Source organism: Mus caroli, chromosome 12 (genome assembly GCF_900094665.2).
Source record: "Mus caroli chromosome 12, CAROLI_EIJ_v1.1, whole genome shotgun sequence".
Taxonomy (NCBI): domain Eukaryota; kingdom Metazoa; phylum Chordata; class Mammalia; order Rodentia; family Muridae; genus Mus; species Mus caroli.
In genome coordinates, this window is record NC_034581.1 from 66,710,167 (window position 1) to 66,728,054 (window position 17,888).

Here is a 17,888-nt window from a genome sequence, read left to right on the forward strand (position 1 = left end):
CGGAGGCTGGACTGCTCGGCGGGGGCGGGGCCTCGGAGACTAGACACGCGGCAGGGGCAGGGCCTAGAAAAGTAGCCCATAAAATGAGGGCGGGGCTCCAGAGAATACTCGGCGGAGGCGGTGCCTAGAAAACTGGCCCGCACTACGGGGGCGGTCCTCGGAGACGTCAATGCAGGGTAGGATGAGGCCTCGGCGACTTGAATGCACGGGGTGGGCGGGGCTACGAGCTTCGTCTAGGAAACGGGGGCGGGACCTCAGGGCCCCTTCCAAGAGACACTGGAGGCGGTGGAGACCAGTTCAAGTTGGAGGCAGGGCGGGGACGAGACCTGAGTCTGGACCCGGAAAAGGTGGAGCCTCTGAGCTCAAACCCGGAAGCGAGAGAGGGGCTTCCAAGCCCAGATTAGGAAACTAGGTTTCTGGGAATCCTAGACCTGGAAGTCTGCCGCGTGCACCCCCCGACACCCCTAGCAGGGGAAGCGGTGGTGGGGCGGGACTCGGAGCCGAATGTAGCAGGGGCGGGGTTCCAGCGCGCTTGCCAGGCTAGCGGGAGGCGGAGCGGCTGGGAGCGCTGTGGCCCGGATGTTCGGGCGCTGCGTTCGGACCCGCTGATCCCCGGCTTCTCAGGGGAACCTAGTGTGGCCAATGGGTAAGTGGTCGATTAGTCTGCGGGCGTGTCTCTGTCCTTTTTTCCTATTGCTTTTCCTCGCATTGTCTTGGGCTCGCCTCCGGGCCGACAGCTCTGCTGCAGCGAGCAGCCTGGCCCTTGGCTGCGCTGAGCCCAGGCTCTGACTTCTCTCGGTGTTAGGATAGTCTGCTCCAGAATGGCTGGAGAAGAGCGCGTGTGCAGAATTACAGGCTGAGGCTTTGTTGTGATCTTCCTGTGTTCCTTCTTCCTGTGTTCCTTCCTTCAGTCCCTTTGTTCTTGTCCAGGAAAGCATTTCTGGTGCTTGACTTTAGAATTAGAAGCAGAGTTAGAACAGGACAAGGAAGCAGAAGCTAATTGCTACGATACTTGCTTTTTCAACCTCAAATGTAATACTTGTTTTTCAAGACAGGGTTTGTCCTTGTAGCCTTAGTCGACCTGGAGCTTGCTCTGTAGACCTGGCTAACCTCGAACGCAGAGATCCACCTGCCTCTGCCTCCATAGGGCTGAGTTGAAAGGCGTGCACTTTTACACTGGACATCAAATGTAAATACATTAAGCCTTTCACAAAGGGTCTAGACTGCTGCAGAAAAAACCAAGGACAACATTTTAGCTATAGCTCACCAAAGGCTATGAAAGGTTGTACAGATTCGTCTTGTTAGGTAAATGAGCTTTGGTTTGTTGGCCTTGGTTTTGAGATCTTTTAGACGCAAAGCCCATGGAGAAGGTACTTCCTTCTCATTACAGTTCAGTTGCGTTAAAAAAAGGTGTTAAGGATTGGCTGGAGAGGTGGCCCAGTGATTAAGAGCACTTGCTGCTTTTCGTGGGGTTTGATCCCCAGAACCTACACAGCGGCTCAGGACCCTTAGTAACTGCAGTTCAATGGATCCTATATCCCTTCCTGACTTTCCTCTTTTGGCCTCTGTGGGCACTTGGCTGGTACATGGTGCACAGACATAAATGCAGGCAAAACACAAATACACATGAAAACACAATACTATAATAATAAAAGTTTGTTTTTAAGATTATAAAATAAAGAAGAATGTTTTTTTTTTAAAGATGTCAGATACTTGGTATGGTGAAAATATCAAACATGAGACATTTCAGACTTTTTTCTGTTTTCCCTCAGCAACGTAAGTCCAAAACAAAAAACAAAAAACAAAAAAACCCAAAACCAAACAAAACCAAAAACCAAAAAACCCCAAAACTGGTCTCCAGGAATTTGAAAGGAGAAAGGGTCTTTTAACCAGAGTCTCCACATGAAAAATCTGAGGAAATTATTGTTCAGCAATAATAAAATGTGTAAATTCACACGTAGGCCAGCATTGTTTTGGGTTCATTTCATAGCATATGGCAGATTCTTACAGAAGGCAGCCTCACTGCCATCGTCCTCTTGAGTATCTTTGTGGCTTTGAGCAGCATTTTCCAGATATGGTGTGGAGAATCAGGTGTCACTGATACAGAAGAGTAATTTCTCTTAGATGAAGTCTTAGATAATTTGGAGATTCTTGGGGTTTTGTCTTAAAAGAGCTGTTTTTAATTTCCCTCATCCCTTTAAGAAATTGATTGCAAGAAATTGATTGTTCTCAAGTAATTGGCCAGAAGCTCAGTGCCAGCACTGATGGAATTTACCCTTGTTCTCCTCAAAAATAATAAAAACTAGGCTAATGCTTTTATATGGAGGGGAATTGATTTGTTTTAAAGACCTACCTTCTGCTCTGAAATTCTCTTTTCAGAATGTGGACAATTCAGCATTTCTGTTATGAATAAAAAATGAGTCTGTGTGCCCAGTGTCTCTATTTGGCCAAATGAAGAATAGTGACTGTAGCTGGTAAAGACCAGCTACTTTGTGGGCTCTTTTTTTCTTATCTTTGTCCCCCAGTTTTACCCCCCTTATCAATAGATAGGAGAGAAAGATGCACAGGCCGGGTGGGGTGGGGTAGATAGTAAAGATTTCTGAATTAATTTTTTTTCTTGCTTCTTCTTTGCTTGTAGCTGGCCTTTGCTGCTTTGCAGATTCTTTTTCCCGACATACATTCTCTGGCCCTCCTTTCTCCCAGTTTCACCCCCTGCCACCAGATAGGAGAGAAGGAAGGATGGGGGAGGGGAACAGAGCTCCTTGAATTTCTTCTTGTTTCTTCTTTGAACATAGCCACTAACTGCACCCAAACCTCCTGAAGGACCAAACCACCCCTACCCTGCCTCTCAGAGCCCTACCATTACTCTCTGAAGAGTTTCCAGAATCCTAAATGTCACACAACTGCAGGAACTTTCTGCTAGAGCCTGAGGCAAATCACAGTCAGCTGCTGTGAAGCAGCCTTACATCCCATGCCTGAGACTAAAATGAAAGCATAGTATTTTGATGTTTAAAAAAAAAAAAATTCCAGAATTCTCACTACAAGTGGCCTTCTATCCGTGATTTTTCTTTTCTTTCTTTCTTTCTTTTTTTTTTTTACGTTTTATTTATTTATTTTATGTATGTGAGTACACTGTCTGTCTTCAGATACACCAGAAGAGGGCATCAGATCTCATTAAGGATGGTTGTGACCCACCATGTGGTTGCTGGGATTTGAACTCAGGACCTTTGGTTAAGAGCAGTCTGTGCCTCTTAACCGCTGAGCCATCTCTCCAGCCCCCGTGATTTCTTTTAATTAATTTTTTAAATTGTGTGCTTGTGTATGGTGTATGAGAGGCATGGGGCTGGGGTGTGCCTGTTACAGCCCACACATTGAGGTCAGGAGACAGCTCTCTGGAGTCCTCTTTACCATGGGCTCTAGAAGTCAAGAGTCCTGAGTTAGTCAGGTGTCCTCATCAAGCGTTTTTACCAGAGCTACCTCTCTGGCCCCTATCAGGGATTTCAAAAATAAAATAAAATAATTGTTCTTATGACCTTATAACCAATGAAACTCTAAACTCCAATCATAGGGACTGGCTTCCTAGAGCCATTGGGAAGATTCAGGGTTAGATGTCTGGGGCTAGAACCTGCTGTGCTGGTTGGAATAGGAGGCTCCAGGTGAGCAGCGAGATGCAAGTATAACTTCCGTGCCGTCACAGTGTGACAGTGCGTCAAGACTTGTCTGTTACGTATTTTTAAAGTGAGGCTGAGATATTTGTCGTCAGTTACTTCAGCTGTTCTCAGGCTACTCTTGTTTATAATCACAAAAGATGTTACTATACTGGCATTTGTTTTTAAAAAGCTGTCGATATTCAACCAGCATGCCTTGGACTCTACTGTGGGAAGACCCTATTATTTAAAAATGGCTCAAGTGAAATCTATGGAGAATGTGGGGTAAGTCCTATGTTGATATTATTTCATTGTAAGATTTGTTTGTTCTGGAAACATTGTGCATGTAGATTTTTTTTTGTTAAATATATTCATGAATGTATAAGAATATGGTATTAATAAAAACCTTGTTTATATTGGCATGGTGATAACTATATTAAACCTTTCTTGATAGTCACAGATATTAAAAGATACTTTATAATGTCTAAGTACTATTTAGTAATTTAGCAAAGTGTTTGGCATAGTGAATTAACATGCCAACTCCAGAATACTTGTGCAGTAGTCTTTGTATGACGTTACTGACAAGGTTTTTCACTGAATATTAGCTAGCTACTTTAGCAATGAAATGAAAAGACTCTTCATTAGCATTTTATACATAGCACAGGTGATGTGGATTTCTTGAAGTGGCTTCTCTTTGGGATTTCTTCTTATTCTGCTTATAGGTTTGGTTTTCTTTGTTAATTTTCAAAAGCTACACATGCATACTAAGATGATTAAAATACAGTGGACTCCCTTATAGTATGATCCTAAAACAGTATTTGTGTATAAAACAGTATTTATACCTGTTGTAGGTATGCCCAAGAGGACAGAGGACCAATGCACAGAAGTACTGTCAGCCTTGCACAGAGTCCCCAGAACTTTACGACTGGCTCTATCTGGGCTTTATGGCTATGCTTCCCCTTGTTCTGCATTGGTTCTTCATTGAATGGTACTCGGGGAAAAAGAGGTGAGCATGTGTGATTGTATCTGCCTAGACTAATGCCGGGGGAAGGACGACTTATTGTCATGTCAAGTCACAGTCTTCTGTGACTCAGCCTGTTTCAAAGGGGACAACTTTCTCTTTTTCTTTTTCTTTCTGTTTCTTCCCTGTAATAAGAAAGCAATAATAGGGCACGTCTTAGTGTGCGTTAGTAATGTTCTCCTTAATGTTTCTCTCAGGGCTCTTGAAAGAACATTATTTCTCAATGATAATACGGAGTTTCTGCAAAAGTTGGGTATAGTCACAGGCTATTACTGTTTTAGAACAAATACTTTATAACTTTTTAATGATAACGATCTAGTATGATTATGAAAGCTGACCAATGCACTGTTGGCGCATTTATTGAGCAGTGTATGTTGCCGGAAGTATTAAAAAATGTCACCATCCCAAGCTATCGCTGGCCCAGCGACCCTGCCGCCTCCATGGCTAGCCTCATGCTAAGACCAATCATGGCTCTTGCTGCGGATTCTGCTCACATTCCCAGCCATCCACCTGCTGTGGTCAGTGGTCCCAAATCCCAGTAACCCTGTAAAATCAAAACTCTAGAGGCTTGTAATTCATATGTCAGATTTATATCAGTAGACTCTTATCCCACAAAATGCCACACAGTGAACTCAGAGCCAATTAATATTGATATAAATTGCCCACCTAGATAAGACAAATTGTCCTATAATTATCCATCCCTTATAAGATATTCATAGCTACCTGTGGCTATTTAAAGCCACACGGAATCTGTATCGTCTTTCTCTTTCTCCATCTTCCTTCCTTCTCTCTTTCCTCTCTCTAAAAATCTCTGCCCGCCTTCCTTTTCCACTGCCCAATCACAGGCTTCTTGTATTAATATTTAAATTAATTGGGGGAAAATTCTGGTACAGTGTAATTTATGTTTGGAAAATTAAAGGAAGAGATAGAAGAAGTAGAGAAGGCAGACTGGTATCTGATGATAATATAAACCTATCTTAGAGATGTAGTGAAATACTCTTGTCAACAAAACACTTAGGAATCAGAGAGAATCAAGAGAAAGAGTATGCCTTAATGGGATCCAAAAGACTTAAGGAGAAAAGCTAAGAGTGTTTTGGTAGAAGAAAGACTGACTGGTGATGTGGAGGGTCATGTGAGCTGAAGTGGTCAAGGGTAGGTTGTAAATGAAGGAAAGGTAATACTGAAGGTAGACGGAGGCCAGATTGTGGAGGCTCTTGACAAACATGTTCCTGGTCCTCTAGGGGGAGGCAGTCTTCCTTAGCTGTCTGAGCCTTAGTAGGTTTTTTTGTTTTGTTTAATTTTGTTTTTCGTTTTTGTTTTTGTTTTTGTTTTTTTGTTTTACGAGGCAGGGTTTCTCTGTGTAGCCCTGGCTGTCCTGGAACTCACTCTGTAGATCAGGCTGGCCTCGAACTCAGAAAATCTGCCTGCCTCTGCCTCCCGAGTGCTGGGATTAAAGGGGTGCGCCACCACGCCCGGCTTGAGCCTTAGTAGTGTTAATTCTTCACTTACATGAGTTTTTCCTGCTTTGGAGGTTTTACTTTCTCTAAACCCTTTTTGCTGCCTGACATTACAGAGGCAGAAATGAACGTGGTGTGACTGAAAAATGAACACTAATGGGAGACTGACAGAGGAGGAAGGCTGGGTCCAGAGGCTCGGGGCTGAGGAGTGTCATAGGCCATTCATAAAGCTGGGACATTGTCAGCTGTCTGGGACCGAGGAGCTGGAAGAGTGGGGCAACCTGCAGCCTGACTTCAGCTTCAGTGTACTTTTATACACGAATGTAACAAAGGAAGCAATGACTCAAGGAGGAGCATTTGAGGTCAGAAAAACATGTAAATGAACCCCAGTAGGCACATACTAGATATTAACACAGCAGCCCTTTCCAGACCTTCCTCAGCACAGGCAGCTTAAGCACATACACTGATTATAGCTGAGAAAGCACGAAAGCAAGGCAGAAGGCCGTATCCAGATTCAGGGCACACTGACCAGATCAGGTTCTACAGCCATGTTCTGACATCTGACGAGAGTAACATGTCTTATACATTAAATGTAGATGTGGGTCACGGGATGAAGTCACATCCAGGAACAACCCAGGGAACAAAATGCGCCTGAGGTGAGAGGCCTCTGCTTTTATCCCTGGAGCCTTGCTCACAGTTCCCCAAGGCATTGTTCACCATGTGTCACTCTTTGGACTGCGCTCCGACAGGGCATAGTTCCAGAGCTGACGGTAAAGAGCGGAAGGTTATCCGCATAGATGAAACACGTCTTGAGGTAGAGGGTAGAGCCTGTCCATATATGTGGAGGTGCAGAGGAACTGGAAGCAGTTTAGCGTGGCCATGCCGGGATATAAGAGAACAGTGGGAAGGAGGGTTTTTCTTGAGATGCAGAAGAGATCTTGAGGTCAGGTGAAGTGACACAGATCTGAGGAGTGTATCATTAAATGCTCCTGCTGCTGTGCAGGCATCACTTACACAACAGCCACAAGGTACATGGAGAACACAGACCCGTGGGGCCACTGTCATGTACGTGGACTTCATAGACTGACACACCATGCAGTATATGACCATAGTTTTATAAGTGGAGTTTTGGAATCCACTTTTATTTTCAAAGATCACATGGTTGACTCTAGATGGATTGAAATGTGATGAAGAGATTCCTGTCGTTAGGTAGGTTTGGCTTTTACTCTAGAAGTATGAATTATAAGGAGCCCGTGTCGCTCAGATCATACAGCGTGTGCTTATTCACACTGTGCACGCAGTGTTCTTATCTCAGGGGTATTCCAGTGCTGCTCAGTAGGAGTTCTCAGTGACCCTAAGGCTGTAACTGGAATCCAGAAAATACTCAAGGGAAGCAATCCCAAGGATTCTACTCTTTCAAAAAGTGACTGAGGGGAGGGATGGCTCAGTGGTTAAGGACAGTAGTTACTCTTGCAAAAGATGGAGGTTTGGTACCTAATATCCACATGGTGGCTTACAACGTTGTCTGGAGCTCCAGTCCTAGGGCACCAACCCCCTCATCCATAGCTCCAGTTGCAGTGGATCTGATACCCTCTCCTGACTACCACAGGCCCCAGGCATCATGAGTATACATAATGCACATAGGTTTTTAATTAAATTAATTAACTAGTTAATTAAGTAACCAGGTACTTAATTACATAATTGACTAGCTAATTAACTAGGTAAATAATAATTAGGCTGTCGATTAATTAATTAGTTAATGTTTTGAGACAGGATCTCACTCTGTAGTCTAGGCCTACGTGTATCTCACTGCGTAGCCCAGGCTGATCACAGTTTTGTGGTAATCCTTTTGCCCAAGCCTCCCCAGTGCTGAGATTACAGCCATGAGCCATGACACCCTGTTATTCTGGAAATATTCTGCTTGCATCTGTGGAAACTGTGAAATGGCTCACCAGGATATAGATCCGGTGCACTCTCTCTCTCTCTGTGCCCTCACATGGCAGAAGGGACAAAGACAGCCCTGACTCCCTCCATGAACAGACTAATCTTTTAGAATGGCAGACCTTCAGACTGTAGCAACAGGGTTGTCTGAGGTGCTGATGTGATTAGCTTCTGTGCACTTTGAAGAGTGTAGTTTCAGGATTGTCACGGAAACATTTAGGGCCCTGTCTTTAAACACACACCTGCTTTAACCTCAGTACTTGGGAGGCAGAGGCAGGTGGATTTCTGAGTTCGAGGCCAGCCTGGGCTATAGAGTGAGTTCCAGGACAGCCAGGGCTACACAGAGAAACCCTGTCCGGCCCACATACCCGACTGAAGACTGACACGGTCCTGTTCCTGCAGCTCCAGTGCTCTTTTCCAGCACATCACCGCGCTCTTTGAATGCACCATGGCAGCTATCATCACCTTACTCGTGAGTGATCCCGTGGGCGTCCTTTACATCCGTTCCTGCCGTGTTCTGATGCTTTCTGATTGGTACACGATGCTTTACAACCCAAGTCCAGATTACGTCACCACGGTGCACTGCACTCACGAAGCCGTCTACCCACTGTGAGTATTTACTTAGACCCAAGACTGCTGAGAAAGAAATGGTTGTAGATTTCACTGATTTCAAGATTGATCATTGTGAACTTACAGGTGAGGTAGTAGAAATTATTTTCTTCTCTGGATGCATACAGAGTATAATAAGAGGAAACATCATGTCTTAATTAAGGTTTTACTACTGTGAACAGACACCATGACCAAGGCCACTTTTATTATAAGGACAACATTTAAATGGAGCTGGCTTACAGGTTCAGAGGTTCAGTCCAGATTCATCAAGGTAGGAGCATGGCAGCATCCAGGCAGGCATGAGAGTTCTACATCTTCATCTGAAGGCTGCTAGGAGACATATTTTCAAATACACCAAGTCTCATAAACAGACAACAAACAACCAACAAGACAGTGTGTGTGTTTGCTTGTTCTTCTTCACCAGGCTGAGTATCTTAGTGGGTGGTTGAAACAGAGTTTAAATCCCCTTTTAAGTCTTTGATTTAAGACCATCAAGGATAAAGGTTCTGCACATATCGATGTCACAAATTCCTTGTTTTACAGGTACACCATCGTGTTTGTTTATTACGCGTTCTGCTTGGTGTTAATGATGCTTCTGCGGCCTCTCCTGGTGAAGAAGATCGCATGCGGACTCGGGAAGTCTGACCGCTTCAAAAGTATTTACGCAGCTCTTTACTTCTTCCCCATCCTGACCGTGCTGCAAGCGGTCGGTGGGGGCCTCTTATGTAAGTTTCATGAGGAAAAGTCACTGTTTTCCTCCCAACTAAACTTTATAACTCTTTCTTTAAAGTCATCCTTTAATCTTTGAAAGGTAGGCTTTAGTATAGATTTCTGATGAAACATAATGTTATTAAAAACAGAATGGAATAGAATTTCTCAACAAATTGAAACTGAAGTTTGTAACTAAACTGGAAGATTAAAAAATTCTGAGCATAAAAATTTAAAAAGCTTTATATATAATGGATGAAAAATTATGTTGTCAATAAGTATTGTTTGCTGTTGTCTTAGATTTCTAAGGTTCCTTGCAAAAATCCTTTATTCTTCAAATCGTTAAAGAAGATGTCTCTTAAGATAATTTGTTTAGCAACTTTGGGTTGAATTGTGTTAGAAGAATAGGAGTATCATTGTTATAAGGCTAAATCATAGCATTAGGAGCAAAAGCAGAGATTTCCAAATAGCCAGGGAAACATAGGAGGGGTCTTTTGAGTATATTTCCATTTTCCAAAAAGGTTGCATGGTGTCTTTTCTAAGAAGTCTTCCAAGAAGCAGAGGACAAATCTCTTGGTCCAGGACCAAGCAGGGACGGGCACTCTACAGCTCAGTAATGTAATTTGGTTTAAGAGGAAATTGGAGGCTCCTGGGGATCTGTCACTCATGTTCCAGCTCACAGATCATGCTTCATTTAGTTGCAAAGTGTCTGAGAACACATAGCTCCATCCAGCTCCTAGCCTTCCCTGTTAGCTTCAGCCCACTCTGGTTATTTGCTTGCTTTGATATTAGGACTTTATTAGTTTTTATTGCTGTGATAAACTACCATGACCAAGGCAAGTCCATTGAGGCTGGGAATTGTGGCAGCAGGGGATAGATATGGCAGCGAGAATAGCTGAGAGCTCACATGTCAGACTGCAAGCAGGAAACAGAGATGAAGTAGAAATGGCCTTACTCTTTAAATTCTCAAAGTCAGACCCCAGTGACACACCACTGACAAGGCCACACCTCCTCAACATCCCAGATAGCACCACCAACTGGAGTATTCAAACACTTGAGCCAACGGGATCATTCCCATTCAAACCACAGGGACCCGACAAGGACTTATGTAGAAGAGTGACATGAACAGATTTGCATTTTGGAAAGATAACTTGATGGATTAAATAACAGTGGATCGTCAGAGGAGACAAGCTGGGGATCTGCTTGGAGATACCAGCAATGGGCGGAGCCTGCCTGCCTGCCTCAGCCTAATGCTAGGGATGTTGGGACCAGCAGTGGGCAGAGCCTGCCTGCCTGCCTGCCTCACAGCCTGATGCTAGGAATGTGGGGACCAGCAGTGGGCATAGCCTGCCTGCCTGCCTGCCTGCCTGCCTGCCTGCCTGCCTGCCTCACAGCCTGATGCTAGGAATGTGGGGCCATTTCAAAGGCAGGCGTTATTAAAGCAAGGAACGAATTGAATAAAGGTTTGGTAATAAACTGAAAATATGATAAAGTAACCTTGTCTTTAAATAACTGATAGATGGGTAAACAAGTGGAAATAAGTAGATTGGGAAAAGAGAATTTGTTTTAAGTATTCAGAATCTTCAAGAGGTCATAGATAGTAATTTATAGTAGGTGTTTGGAGGGACTGTCTAGGCTGGAGTTAAGTACTGTCACCCAGCCACTTTTGAGTCACACCCTCAATGTCTAGGTGCCTGCATGTGAGTCACAGACGAGCTCAGCCTACCCTGCTTTAGATAGACATCAGTAAAGAGCTGAAAGTTGACATTCCTAACCCACAGGAGCACTCTCCGAATCCGGTGGACTCAGGCATTGGTGTGACCAAGGTTGAGCTTATTGATAATTTGGGAACCATTGCTAAGTCTGACTGAAATACTGAAGGAAGCTCTCAGGCTGTTGCAGATATGTTCATGATTGGGCCATTTGGTGTTGGACTTTGTTCTTCCTTTCTTGTGGCAAAGACTTGTTTGAGGTCACAAAGCACAATGCTGATGGAGCAGCCTGCCTGCGAGTTCTATGCTGGTGGAGCCTTCACTGGCTGTGTAGACCAGGGTGAACCCATGGTTGGAGTATAAAAGTGATCTGCCTCAAAGAAGACCAAATGGAATAGTTAGAGGTGGGTCAAAGAAGCAGCGAGAAACACAGTTAACAGTTACCCTGCTTCCCTCCGTCTGGAGAAGGAATAGGAGATCACGTGAGTGATGGGGTGGTAGAGACAAAATAGAGGAAGAGAAGAAAGTGAAGAGAAGCCTCAGACTGAAGGTCAGCCGAGGGTGACGACACTAAGAATAAGAGAAGAAATGAGGGAATTTCAGGATGAGTACATTAATCAGGAAAAGCTGAACAGGACCAAGCCCTTTTAGAGCAGATTCTGATCACATCCCTCAGGAGGAATATGGCTGCTTCTGTGAGAGCCTCTCCAGTATGTGAGGGGAAGGCTTGTCAGGCAAGCGCTTGTCTGGAGTTAGGATGGAGCTCAGCGTGGCACCCTTGGCCCCTTGGCAAGCTTCTTCTGACTTCTTTGAGAATACGCAGTGAAGTAACCTTGAACTCTGTGTTCACCGTGTTCAACATGGACAGCTGCGATGAGCTGACGCCCAGATAATGCAGTTCCGTCTGTGGCACTGCTGACTTTGAGGGTTGCCTCTGAGAATCTCCCAAGATGCTCCAACAGCAAAAACGTTTCCACAAAAGCATTGTATGGAAGTGCCATGAGCTCTTCTCTGTGAACCATAAGTGATTCTGTGAGGCTTTCTCCTAAGAATCGAAGGCTTGGAATTCCTGGAGATTCCACTAAGCAGTGACACTTTTCTGAGCTGCTGAGCTGGCTGTCACATCTCTCAGTCTGGAGTTGGCTTCTCTGTCAGCACATGTCCTGCATGAAGGAAACTCTGTACTCTGGTGAGAGCAGAGGGCAGCTGGGCACATACTGAGAACAAAGATGGATGTTTATGGGACAGCCTCGTTGGCAAGTACTGGATGCAGAAGCTCAAGGAGTTTGATGGGAAGAGCCTGGTCTTCATGGCCAAAGCATGCGGAGCTACCAGAGGAGAACAAGGTGGAGTTTGAGACCGTCTGCACCCTCATGGAAGCTGCCTTGGATAAGAAGGTCGAGGAGGCGGTAGTCTCTGCTGGGCTTGTGTCTTCATCTGCTGTATTAATGAGCGTCTTCAGGCCATGAAGGCCCGGCACTTTGAGACAGCTCTGTAGTGGACTGTTTGACAGTCAAAGGGCATCTGGCAATTAGTCCCAATCATCCCATTGTACAGACTCTGTGGTATAAGACTAAGGCTCACAAGGATATCAGGGATCCAGGGCACTGCTGTTAGAAGTTTCTCTGCTTGCTTCTGGCTTCTGGCTTGAGGACTCCCCAGACCGTGTCCAGCCAAACCCACCCCATGCTGAAGTGAGGTGAGGCCAAAGGAGCCCGGCGCTGCTGTTGCCGATGATACCCCGAGCCTGAGTATGTTGGGCTTCTATGTGGGGATGGATCTCAATGGAAGCAGATTAGAGTCCCCTGGGAAGTCTGGCCCGCTAGAGTTTCCTCATGGCTCCTAAGAAGCCTCAGGTGGCCCTGGCCTACGTGGCTTCCTCTGCTATTGTCTGGTGTTCTCTTCAGTCTTTGTGTGTTGAAGGCCAGAAAATCACTTTCACCTGAGAGCCCGGTTGGCCGTTGTGTACTGCTTTTGTTTCATTTTGTCCTGCAATTAAAATACACAAATTCAAACGTAAACTTACAAGTAAGCGTCCAATCCTTCTGGCTTAACTTTCTGGAGCTCTTTGGAGCTGGAAGAAAGGGGAGAGCTATAGAATCGGGGAGGTTTGGGATGTTAACTCAGAAGAAGGTGGCCAGATAGCATTGCTTCCCAGATCACAGCTATTGCAAGTGTTTCTTTAGGTAGCAGAAATAACTCCCTCATTTCCACACATTTTGCTAACAAGCCAACACTCACATTTGGAGGGCGCATCAAGTGGTTCTTATTTGCAGGCTGCTGTGTTAGTCACGCAGGCCTCACAGCAAAGTAGGAGTTTGGAAAAGGATAAGTCATTTGTTTTTAAAGGAGATACAGCAGGGTGAGCAAAATTCACTGGGCAACATCTGGTAGTTTAAGGTGCTGGGGATTAATGGCCTAGGGGAGAGAAGGACTGGGGATGGTCGCGAGGGGATCAGCCACAAGCTTCTGGCTTGGACTTAATCTTGAGCCACGGTTTCAGTGTGACAAAGGAGTATTAACTAAAACGTTTGATAATAAATGAACTTTTCTAAAGACCGTGAAAGCTGAGTTATTACTCTTTTGGTCTTCTGGTCTTCTCAACCAAGATCCCTTTTCTGAACCATAAAGCACAAAGAACTGGGTGTCCCTCAGTCCTCTTGTTTGGTTCGTAGCTGCTCGTAGCAGCCTAGACACGTGGGAGGGAAGTTAATTCTTTTCAGTGAATCCTTCAGCTGCCTCACATCTCTGAGCTATTGACAGGTGGCCAAAGTTTAACATTTTTAAGAGATTGAGAAGAAAATTCAAAAAAACAAACTTGTTACTGTGTAGAAATGATATCTGCTTCTGAGATTTTATGAGACCAGCGGCAGAGCTGCTCACTGGCATGTGTTCTGTGCTGATTGCACATCACACCTACAAGCTGGGGAGTAGAGAAGAGACTGTGTGGCCTACAAGGCCACAAGTATTTGTAATCCGCAGAGAACTGGCTGTCAGGCCCCAGCTGGCTGAGAAAGGCTCCGGAAGAGCTGTGTTCTGCCTCATGATTACTTTCTAATGTCTGTCTCTTTTCCAGATTACGCCTTCCCGTACATCATATTAGTGTTATCTCTGGTTACCCTGGCTGTGTACATGTCTGCTTCTGAAATAGAGGTAGGAAATTAATTGGTTTTCCTTTGTTATGTTTGTTTGTTTGTTTGTTTTGTGTGTGTGTGTGTTTTTAAATAAAAGCTGACAATTGAATGGAATAATACATATGATATGGTAAGGTACACTAACTGGTTCAGTGATTCTTGGCTAATTGATGTTACCTGTATCTCCTTGGTCAATTTTATGAGAGGTTGTGCGGGCTGCATTGTATGTTTCCTTGGGAAATTAGGGAAGTAGTCAGCGCTTTTACCCAACAAGATGAAGAAAAATTTGTAAAAATGGAGCAGTCTCTAACCTGAACCATCACTTTTTAAAATATGTTATTTTTAAGGAACTAAGGTATTAAGCAGTTAGCAGTATGAGCACCTGGTGAGAAGTAATGTTGTATTTGGCATCCCTACCCAGGACAAGTGTATTCATGAGACTTTTAACCAGTGGACAGTGCGGGGCATCTCTTCTGTCATTCTCTCTCGGATTATGTGGCTCTCAACCCCTATTTATCTTAAGATAGCACATTCACCCCATCATTTCCACTAAGCACGTCAGCAGCTCTCATTGCTAGGGTCTATCTGGGGCAGAGCTCCCGGGATTTAAAGGACTAAGGCTCAGACCCTTCCACGCTGTGCTGTGGCGGGTCTGCCGCACATGGCATTTAACGTGTGTGTTTTCATACTTCTTATGTTCAAAAGGACAACCAGAGAAAACATGTTAACTCTTGAGAGATGCCTGTTGGCGCCACTTCTTCCAATACGTTGGTAACAGTGTGAGGTGTGGCCATACTTTAGGTAGATAATGGAGGAACCGAATGGAATGCTCTGATGGTGGCTGTTCAGCCTTCCCTGTTGTAGACAGCTTATTGCTCCTTTGTAATTGTTATCAGCCTTGCAGCTGGATTAATTAGAGAAGATAGGAAATTGGTTAACTTTTCTTCAACTAGGAAAAGGTCAAGGTGTGTTGAAATATTTGAATATGCATAGTTACAAATGAACACTGCTTTTCTAGCTCTTGAAACTCCTTTGGTTCTCTGCCCCCATGTGTGTCTGTTCTGTAAGGTGTTGGTATATTTCAGTTAGCTCTGTACTCAGGAGTAAACAGGGCTCTGAATCCTGAGACAGACAGTCCAAGGCTAGATGAGCCCATGAATGATTGTCGTGTGAGGGAAAGGTGAAGAGTCACCCACTGAACGTTCTCCATCACTGTGTTGACTAGAACATTTAGATGCTGCTTTTATAGAGATTTGATCCTTTAAGTTTTTCCATGTTATCACATGGCACTGAGGATTGAAAGAAAATCAGATAATAAATGAGTCATTTCTGTTGTCTTGAGTGTATTCAGACAGATACCGGAGACCTCAGAGTCAGGGAGTGAGGGCTCTGGAGCTGCAGTGGGCCTGGATGGAGAGAGCATGCTCTTTACTTCCTCTTTAGTTCATGTCTATCTCAGGAAACTTATGTTCCCCAAGTAAATGGTGACATGGACGAGAACACAGAGAAGGGCTCTAGGCCAAGTATGGCTGCTGAGGGCCTGTGTGGCCCTGTGGACGGTGTGATGGCTAGACCTGAGGACTGGGCCAGTTCAGAGTCCCAGCCATGAGTGTGTAAGGAGCAGTGGTTTAGCTGGGTATGCTAATCTGTTTCTCTTTTCCTTTCCAATGATCCCATAGAACTGCTATGATCTCCTGGTCAGGAAGAAAAGACTTATCGTTCTCTTCAGCCACTGGCTACTGCATGCCTATGGCATAGTCTCCATCTCCAGAGTGGACAGGCTGGAACACGACCTACCGCTTTTGGCTTTGGTACCTACACCAGCTCTGTTTTACTTGTTTACTGCAAAATTTACCGAACCATCAAGGATACTCTCAGAAGGGGCCAATGGACATTGAATATAAAATGCCAAACCAAAAAAAAAAAAATCCCGAAAAGTATTCTTCCTTAAAAATAAGTAAAGAAGAATTAAAATGTATTAATAGCATTCTTTCATACATGGGAAGAAGATTGTCCAGGTATTATAATGCTTGTGCTTTATCTTTTGATTTACTGGACCTTGTGGTTACACTTGGAGACTACAGGGCCTCCTGTTACTGTGCTATGCCTATCTTAGCTATCACACCGGAAGCCCAAACAGGCAGGGGTAATTGCTCTTTGGAGCACGGCCATGTTTCTGTACACCTGTGCTAATGGTGTCTCCCTGCTTTTTGTGAAGAACCTTTAACAAGTGTATTCTGAACTCAACTGCTGTGGCATCATTATGCCTTCTGTTGTCTATACATTTGGCTTTTTACCTTCGAGGAATTACAAAGGCAGGTGTGCTTGTGGAGTGTGATGGCAAAAACAGAAACAAAGGATGTCTTTGTCAATGGCTATTTATTTTCACCAATACAGTGTTTAGTAATATTATAAAAATAAAGCATAATTTATATAACGAACTTTCTGTTTAGAGTCAGTTTGGTTGAAGATCTGTTCAGATTATTGTTCCTGTAAAGAAGAAAACAATAAAGAGTTTAACTGTAAAATAACTCAATGTTCTGATAATTCTTTTTTGCTACAGTGATTATGGAAGTAATTAAAAATGTTAAACATTACGACTCATATTTCTTTTGTCTGCTGAATAAATATGCTCACTTCCATTCTCTCATATTCTTAAAACAAGATATATAGGCCACACTCTATTGATCCTGAGACTTTTTTCCAGTCATGACATTTCTGAGTCAGGATCTTATAACTGGAAGTCTCTGAGATAGAGTGAAATATGAGATACATAGAAGGTCCCCGTGGCTGGTTTTGGATGGGTAAGTGGCCATGTTCGTACTCTGAAGGCTTTGAGAGACTCGTGTTAGAGCCATGGAAACAAAGACCCTTAGCCTAAAAATCTGGCCATGTGTGTCCATTTGTGATTTGAAAAGTTAGTCCCCAAGTCTGTTCATGGCAACTCTGAAGGCTTCCACTGATGCTACAAAACAAACTTAAGAGCACTCACATGGCCTGTGCCTCTTCTTCCGGCTTCTTGGTTGTTTCTTTATCATTTTGCAGATCCTGCTTAATGTGATTCTCCTAGCATGAGCAGATGGGGAAAAGCGAAGTATTTCTTGGTTCTTTTGCTTCTTTCCTGTAAGAAAAAAATTGGGTTTTGTGGTTATTACTGAATATTAAAATGCTGAGTTGCTCAAGAATCCACATGTGAGAGGTGACATGTCTGATGTGCCACCTCTGAGCCTACTGCATTGGAAACCTTTGACAGTTACCTTCCTATGTCCTGTCCTAGCCAAAAAAAAAAAAAATCTGTATAAGAGAAGTCATAAGATAAAAAGGTTACAATTCTGCAAAGGCAGAGATTGTTAGGGATACTCAATTACTTCATGGAAACAAAGTTATAGCCATGCTAATTATTCATGTTAATAAAGTTTGATAAAATGTGTTTATTAAAAATATGCAAAACAGGAGGCAGAGGCAGGTGGGGCTACAGGCTTGGAAAATCAAATGCCAGCCTTGGTCTACAGAACACGCTTCAGGATATCGGGGGCCATAAATAAATAAATAATAAAAATAAATAATAAAATTTGTAAAATAGCTCTCATCCTAGTTCAGGTTTCATCGTGTTTGAGGTCTTCATGACACATTGCAACTTAAGGCTAGAGTACTTTGCT

At 43.9% G+C, this 17,888-nt stretch overlaps 2 protein-coding genes across 3 annotated transcripts in view; one reads left to right on the plus strand and one right to left on the minus strand.

The window, feature by feature from the left end:
- Positions 1 to 301: 301 nt before the first annotated feature.
- On the plus strand, positions 302 to 16,826 carry Jkamp (JNK1/MAPK8 associated membrane protein). 2 transcript variants are annotated; one of them, XM_021179466.2, is made up of 7 exons: positions 302 to 646; positions 3,841 to 3,932; positions 4,499 to 4,653; positions 8,469 to 8,675; positions 9,219 to 9,400; positions 14,172 to 14,248; positions 15,909 to 16,826. In XM_021179466.2, exons 1-7 carry the CDS (start codon positions 643 to 645, stop codon positions 16,125 to 16,127), a joined length of 936 nt encoding a protein of 311 aa, XP_021035125.1. In that variant the 5' UTR covers positions 302 to 642; the 3' UTR covers positions 16,128 to 16,826. The 2 variants fall into 2 exon arrangements, with proteins under 2 accessions (XP_021035125.1, XP_021035126.1); XM_021179467.2 differs by having other exon boundaries at positions 3,859 to 3,932.
- Positions 16,660 to 17,888, minus strand: part of Ccdc175 (coiled-coil domain containing 175) — a 76,293-nt gene continuing 75,064 nt past the window's right edge. The window contains exons 20-21 of the mRNA XM_021178641.1: positions 17,222 to 17,350; positions 16,660 to 16,719 (exon numbers count right to left, since the gene is read on the minus strand). Coding sequence (XP_021034300.1) covers positions 16,718 to 16,719; positions 17,222 to 17,350 — 131 coding nt within the window. The 3' untranslated portion in view covers positions 16,660 to 16,717. The remainder of the gene's footprint in view (positions 16,720 to 17,221; positions 17,351 to 17,888) is intronic.